This window comes from Charadrius vociferus, unplaced genomic scaffold, assembly GCF_000708025.1.
Source record: "Charadrius vociferus isolate BGI_N301 unplaced genomic scaffold, ASM70802v2 scaffold621, whole genome shotgun sequence".
Taxonomy (NCBI): Eukaryota; Metazoa; Chordata; class Aves; order Charadriiformes; family Charadriidae; genus Charadrius; species Charadrius vociferus.
Genome location: NW_009646926.1, coordinates 363,831 through 371,411, shown reverse-complemented (window position 1 = coordinate 371,411; position 7,581 = coordinate 363,831). Strand labels below are relative to the sequence as shown.

General features: G+C 55.7%; 2 protein-coding genes across 2 annotated transcripts; both read left to right on the top strand.

Moving 5' to 3' along the window:
* LOC104294827 (C-C motif chemokine 5-like) lies at positions 1-1,074 on the top strand. The gene is made up of 3 exons (XM_009894486.1): positions 1-67; positions 447-558; positions 969-1,074. The coding sequence occupies exons 1-3, from the start codon at positions 1-3 to the stop codon at positions 1,072-1,074; spliced, it is 285 nt and encodes a 94-aa protein (XP_009892788.1).
* Positions 1,075-6,083: 5,009 nt separating this feature from the next.
* On the top strand, positions 6,084-7,340 carry CCL17 (chemokine (C-C motif) ligand 17). The gene is made up of 3 exons (XM_009894459.1): positions 6,084-6,150; positions 6,798-6,903; positions 7,250-7,340. Exons 1-3 carry the CDS (start codon positions 6,084-6,086, stop codon positions 7,338-7,340), a joined length of 264 nt encoding a protein of 87 aa, XP_009892761.1.
* Positions 7,341-7,581: the final 241 nt, after the last annotated feature.

Genomic DNA, 7,581 nt, shown 5'->3' with positions numbered 1-7,581 from the left:
ATGCTCAGTGCAAGGACGGTCCTGGTGCTGGCGATGCTCCTCACCATCTCCCCACGCTATGATGCAGGTAAGGCAGCTCGCGGGCCACCACTGCAGGTCAGGGCTTGGAGTGTGCTCTTGGGGAGGTCAGGCAAGAAACCCCATTGTGGAGCGGGGCCGGTGCTGCTGGCAGGAGGAGCAAACCCCTGGTCAGGGCCGGGCTGCACGTCCCATGGTGCAGGGAAGGATGGAGACTGAGGGTCTCCACCATCCTGCAGGTGGGTTCTGCAGGGCTGTGTGTGCTGGATGATAACCTGGAGCATCCTCCTGCCCCAGGAAGGAAGGAGGACACCTGGGGCTCCTCATAGCAGCATCTGCAGAACCTGGGGGATGTGTACATCAACCTTGTCATGGGGGAATGTCTTAAAGACTGCTTTCCATTCACCATCTCTCTTTTACTTCTCCAGGCCCTTACACACCATCTGAGTGCTGCTTCAGTTACATAAAGTTCCCTCTCCGGCTGGCTAAGCTGAAGGGTTTCTACATGACTCCCAAGGAGTGTTTTTCCTCAGCAGTTGTGTAAGTCCTGGTCATTTCCCCACTGCGGTGCTGTTTCCTGGGCCACCACAGGTTCAGTTCATCTATCCCATCTAGGGACAGGACTGGGGCAGGTCTGCGGGGCCTCCATGGGTGTCTGTCTTCCAGCATGAGGAGGGGAGGACATGACTGTCTGGCCCTTTCTACAGAGCACAGTTAAGAACACAAATCCATCTCAGCTCCTGAAGGCTCTGCACAGGCTCTAGGGGTGCTGGGCTGCAGGATGAGCTGCTTGTGGGACACCAGGTACTCAGGGGGAGTGTGCAGGGCCAAATGGAAAGGAGAAGGAGTGCAAGGAAGGGAGGATGGCATGGACACAAGTGGGATTATAGCTGTCGTTTCTCACCAAGTAGCTGTCGTTTCTCACCAAGCTTCACCTTTCATCTTGGCAGGTTTGAGACCAGGAACGGGACCAAGATCTGCGCAAACCCAGAGATGACTTGGGTGAAGAAAGCAGTTGAGAGGCTTCAAAAAACGAAAGACCTTCGTGCCCCATGATGTAGAACGGGTGCCCTGGTTGAGGCTACCAAACACCCTAGTGGGAAGGAAGGTTTATACTCATCCTCCTGGAGATGCTTGCGGGGGTCCCCGATGCTGAGGGATGCCACTGACTCCCCAGAGCCCTGCACCACATCGACCAGCCAGGCAGCAGCTCCTGGGGTGCTGCCGGCCCCGCCAGCACCTGCCTGCTGATCACAGCCACAAAATAAAGGTTTACTTCATCTGGTACTGGAGAGTGGTGGTCTTTCTTCTCCCAGCCCCAGCAACTGTGCTGCTGCTGGCTGGTCAAGGCATGGAGCCGGCCGAGGGGCTGGGGTGAGGTGGGGGCTCTTCCCACTGCCTCCCAAAACCTTATGGGTCTCACTAGGGCGGGCATGGAGGGGGGGGGGAGGGTGCTGCATGGATGCTCTGGGCATTTGAGTACGCGCTTCAAGGGGACCCAAAAAGGGCTGACGACTCCTCTGGGGGCTTTTAGGTGCAAAACTGCCATGGATTTTGGGCTTGGAGCTTTCAGCTTGTCTCTCACATTGCCCTGTGCGTGAGCACAGCCCGACTGCCACATCTTCCCCGGGACCTCAGTGTGTCTGAGCTGTGCTGCAGAGGAGGGTTTTCTCTGCAGAGGTCCCTGGGCAGGTGGGACAGGCAGGGGATGCTGAAGCAGATGAGGGATTCACCCACGTAGAGCCATGGAAGGACCTTCCATGCCAGGGGGAGCTCAGCAGTGATCCCTGCCAGGGGTTTGGGGTGGGGAGGAGAATCAGAAGAGCAAAAGTGAGACAACTGGAAAGTTGAAATAAAGACAGCTTAATAGGTAAAGCAAAAGCTGTGCACACAAGCAAAGTGAAATAAGGGATTCATTCCCTCCTTCCCACTGGTGGGCAGATGTTCAGCCATGGCCAGCAGAGCAGGGCTCCATCATGTGTAATGGTGACTTGGGAAGACAAATGCTATAAACTCCAAATGTCCCCCCCACTTCCTCCTTCTTTCCCTGAGACAGTTTTATAAGGGGGGGGGAAGAAAACCAACCAACCAAAAAAAGAAAACCACCAAAAAAAATCCACTAAGTGATGCAAAACCCACCACTTGCCACCAGCTGGATGGTGCACCATTCCACCAAGCAGCAGCCACCCTGGCAGCCCTGCTGCTGGTGCTCCCGGCTCCCGGGAAACAGGATTTCGGCTGCAGGACCTCCAGGGATGCTTACACAGCAGAGGCAAAACCCACCCAGCACTGAGGGATGACCATGACACACTGCAGGTCTGGGAACGAGAGGTCTCATGGGCACCAAGAAGCAGGTGGAGATCTTTGGGGTCCACCAGGAGGTGCTTCAGCTTGAGGAATCCTTTTAAACTGTTGCCTTTATTCTTTGGGAGCCATGAGACCATGGAGACACCCTGTCTGCTTGGTCTTGGTGCCTTCTCCTGACAGCTGTGAGGCGTATGCAGCACAGACCTCAGGGCTCCAGCTGGATGGGGAGGTCCAGCCCAGCACTGTGCAGGGTGTGAGCACAGAGCTGGGCAAGGAGGAGCATCCCATCAGCTGGAGGAGCCTGTGCCAGGGCCAAGCGGGGGGCCTCACCTCCATCTTTGTCCTTCACACACCTTCCCCAGCATCAGGTCCTGGCAGAGACCAGCACAGAACCAGCATCACCGTGACCTCCATCGAGAGGCCTCTTGCCCCATCCCACTGTGCACATGGGTCCCACCAGCCCCTGCCCAACAGTGCAGGTGGGTCCCTGCCAGTTCCCCAGCCAGGGGCTGTCCTGCTGAGCAGGAGCAGGTCCCCACAGGACCTTGCCCTGACAGGGTCCCTGGGAAGGGGTGGCCCACAGCATCCCTCCTACCTGTTGGCAGGTGTTGGAGGTGCTGCGCCAGCAGGGCAGGGCAGCCCAGGCCACCAGGAGCAGGAGGAACCTGGGGCTGAAGAAGAAGAGGCAGCTGGTGTCCCTGAGCAGGAAGAGCCAGCTGTGGGGCACCAGCCCCATGGCATCCAGTACAGTGGGGCTGGGGCCAAGGGCTTGGGCCATCCTTTTGAGCTGCCTTCTCCAACCAGTGCAGTCCTCTGTAGCTGCTGTCAGCTGGGGATGGGGACAGGACCGGGGCTGTGAGGCCACTGCCAGCACTGTGATGCCATTACATGAATCAGAAACCTGCAGCAGAGGGTCCGGACCCAGGACCAGAGAAGGGCACCTGGCTGGGACAGCTGTTCTGGGTCCTATGTGGAGGCTTGGGTGACCTGAGACCTGCTATCCTGGGCGAGCCCTGAGCTGCTGTCAGGAGAAGGCACCAAGACCAAGCAGACAGGCCGTCTCCATGGTCTCATGGCTCCTGAACAGTAAAGGCAACAGTTTAAAAGGCCTCCTCAAGCTGAAGAACCTCCTGGTGCGCCCCAGAGATCCCCACCTGCCTCAGTGCCCATGAGCCCTCTGGTTCCCAGACCCACAGGGAACATCCCAGCCCCACAGACACCCCACCTCTGATCCCCTCCAAGCAGGATCCGTGGAAGCGGGGAATGGACACAGCAGGGACACTTGAGACCCCAGGGCAGCCTTTATACTTGCATATCAAAGAATTGGTTTTCTTCTGCTTTGATTTCTTTTTCTCTCCCATGCGTTTGCGTTGCCATCAGCTTTATCTCTTGCTGAGTAATTGACGGCTGCTTAGACACATAATCTCAGCACAACCGATAAATAATTGAACAAACACGTAGGTTACTATTTTAGCCATTAGCCCTGTACATATAGATTTGGACAGTGTTTTAAGTACGTTTCCAAACCATCCGCCAATGTTTGGTGTCCAACCCCACCCACCAAAAAGGCTTGAGGTGTTTCTTTCATTTTATGAAAATCCTTTAGGTGGCTTTGGATGGTCATTCCAGCTGTTTCTAGTCTTCTGTCTTGGTCTACACAGAAACAACTGGTGTTAATGAGAGCACAAACCTCTCCTTTGACCTCTAATAGCTCGTCTAATGCTGACTGGTTTTGTATCACTATTTAAGATCCAGCTTTAACCTCTGCTTGTAAGGGGTTTTTGCTATCTATCTACCATAGCGTTTGTAATAGTATTTTCCTCAATGCATTTACTACCGCCTTTTCCAATTCTATTATTTCTAGCCATGGCAAGAAGCCTCTAGTGAATTTATGAAAGTCGGTTATTGTTATAGTTTCGCCTTTGCCTTTTTTACTAGAGTTGATGGTGATGAAGGCTTCCTCCAGAGAGGGTTTTGCTGGCGTCAGTGTCAGGGACCAGCAACCCCAGTGTGCAAGTGCCTTGTGCTCTTCCATTTTCTTTGGCATTTATCATACGCAGAAGACCAGCATACCCTGTTAAATGATTAATTTCTATGATTACCCACTCAAAAACCAAAACACCGTATGAGTCAGAGAATATTTCCCATCTCTACGTTGTTGTTTTGGGTTTTTTTTTGTTTGTGCCTACTCATTTTAATTTCTAAAGGTCAATTCCCCCTTAATTGCAGCCCTTCACAGTCTAGGAGGTGGTGTGACCCTGGTGGTTTGTTCAGGTTGAGGGCTTGTACATCGGGGACATGGTAGGAGCTGGAAAGGGGAAGCTGAAAGAGCCAGGGAGGGATGCAGAGACTGTAGAAGAGGGCTCAGGGGCTGTGTCGGGTGTTTTCTTCCTGCAGAGCCCTTTCCTGGGGAAAGTGGCATTTAGAAACCAGTGGTGCCGTGCCTAGCTCTCCACATGGCCACCCTGCCACTGTGCCAGGCCACCAGACCTGCTGTCCTGTACACCACGTCTTCCAAACCAGACCTGTCAGCACATTTGATTTGTTTCCTTCTCCTTTCTTCTTCCAGAGAAATCATGCAAACATGAGATAAACTTCAAGGAAGTCCGTTTCCACCTTTCTTCTCCTCTGAAAAGCCCTGGCTTGCTTCATTCCCAAGCCACAACCAGGCCCCCTCCTGTGCTCCCACTCACCATCCCACATGGCTTCCCACCAGGTCTCCATCCCCTCCTCACATGCAGACCACAGCTGCAGCTCGACTTCCCAAGTGGCAGATGCCTGCATGGAAGCTGGGCTGATGTCCACCAGTGCTGCACCTGGGGGTTGTGTCACCCGCCCCTCCTGCCCTTGGGGTCCTCTCTGGGGGCTGGGATGACTCTCTTGGGGTTGTGGTAGGGTTCGTCCCGTGACCCTGCAGAAATGACCCATCTGTGCACTGATGACCATCAGCCACCATCGCTCTGACCCTCTCATTTCAATCTCATCACCAGTGTGTGAGGCAGAGGCAGTCCTTGGGATCAGACCCAGACTCTCTGCAGACGACCCACTGCCTTTGCCCCATTTCTTCCCTTTCTATAAAGTCTCCTGAACCCACCCAAAGCGTTTCTGCCACCCCCTGCTCTGGGGTCCTTCCTACTTTGGTCCAGTGTGGCTTTTTCTGCTTGATATCCCATCCCATCCCATCCCATCCCATCCCATCCCATCCCATCCGAGTGCTTCACTGCCTAGCCCACTGCCCTTGGTATGGCCAGGGTGGTTGGGGTGGCCAGTTTGGAGGGATGTTGTTAGTCACTTGCCTTTGATGACTCAGGCAAACCATCTAAACCCATCAATGACCTGTTCCTGCTCAGAGATTTTGGGTTCTCCCTCCTGTTAGAAAGAGCTGGGCAAGCATTAGACTCGATAACTTGCCTTCACAGAAAGTTGTTTTTAATCTGCTTTCCCGGGTAAATTTCAGTTCCCTCAAGGTCTCCTGGAAGCCCCTCGGAGACTCGCGGCTCTTCCGCAGAAAGCAGAAGTGGCTGGCCCCCCCCCCAGCCTCTTCCACTCCCCCGCCGGACGTGCCCCCAGAGTAAACAACCACAGAAATCCCCTTGTCCCTGGGAAGGGGCTTCTCAGAACATGTCCAAAATTTTTGGAAAAGCTGTTAAAGTGGGTGGCATGCAGAGGATAAATTACGGAGAGGCGAGAGCCAAAGCCACTGACACCGGGCAAGGTGGCACAAAGCAGAACGGAGGAAGAGCCCTCACACAGCCACCATGCTCGCTGCAAGGACCGTCCTGCTGCTCACGATGCTCCTCACCTTCTCCCTGCACTGCGCTGCAGGTAAGGCACCTCGTGGGCTGCAGGTCAGGGCTCAGGGTCCTCACTGGCGATGTCCCATTGGGGAGGTCAGGCAAAGAAGCTCCAGTGGGGAGCGGGACCGGTGCTGCTGGCAGGAGGAGCAACCCCTTGCTGGGGGCAGGGAAGGATGGAGAGGGTGCTGGCTGGCCTCAGCAAAGCCACCCCTGGGGAGATGCTGCAGGAGCTTGGAGGAGACTCCGGCAGCCATTCCCCAGGTCTCAGCTGGAAGAGCAAGTGGTTGGGGGGGGACGGGTGGAGCGTGTGCAGCTGTTTGGAGCCTTCCAAAACACCTCACAAGTTGTGCCCTTGGAAACCCCGCCAAAACCTCATCCCCAGACTTAGCACCCCAACCTCACCCCGCACTTGGGTAGCTGCAGCGATGTGGGCTGCCTGGTCCCACGCCATTCCCCTGCCCACCGCTGTCCACGTTTCCCAGTCCTGCCCTTGCTGCCATGAACCATGATCCCATCAACCCACGAACTGCTGCCGTGGGATGCTGTGGGAGCTGCCGAGAAGCTACCCAGCCTCCGTCCTGTGTTCCACAGCCCGTGGTGGTGGTGTCTGGTGATGCAATTAATTACAAAATGCTGCCAAGGGCGTTCACAACCTTTCTCCCTTCCTTTCGCCAGCCCACTTCACTCCCACCGAATGCTGCTTCAAGTACGCGCAGAAACCCATCCGATACATGCAGAGTTTCTATGAGACGTCCAGCGACTGCTCCTTGCCGGCCGTTGTGTGAGTTCCCCTGGGCTTTGCATCCCACTCCCGGCACGGTTGGGAGCTACAGCAGCTCCCCCTGTCCCATCCCACCCCGCAGGCAGCCTGGTGCCAGCTGGGAGCATGTACCTGGGGGGGGCTGTGGTAGGAAAATAGCTCTGCGGGGGGGGAAAATGTAGGTTTTGGTGCTGATGGGAATGGTCTGACATGCACCATCATGCCCGAGAAGGTCATGGGCTGCTGGAGATGGTTCCAAGCCTCCATCCAGGATGGGGCAGTGCACCAGGAGGGGAGAAGTAGTGCATGGGAAGGGGACAGCTCATGGTTCGTGTTTTCACTCTCTTTCCTCGCTTTCTTGCTGCAGGATTGTGGCTGCCAGCGGTGACGAGGTCTGCACCGACCCCAAGAAGCCCTGGGTGAAGAGAGCCATGAAAAAGCTTCAAAGGAAAAAATGAAATCCTCCTTCTGCCATCCACCATCCCACTCACCCATCCAGTCCTCCCCTCTCCGGAGGGAGCAGGCGGCGCTCAAGGCGCTTCTCCGAAGGGTCCTGTGGCGGTGGGCACCGTCACTGCAGGTGGAGCCAGCCTGTACCCGGGCGGGACCGGGTGTCACAGCAGCATGGACTAGCTGGCCACCGTGTCCCTCCTGCTGTCACTGCCCCGCCAGGATGTGCCCTGTGGCGCAAATATTTAT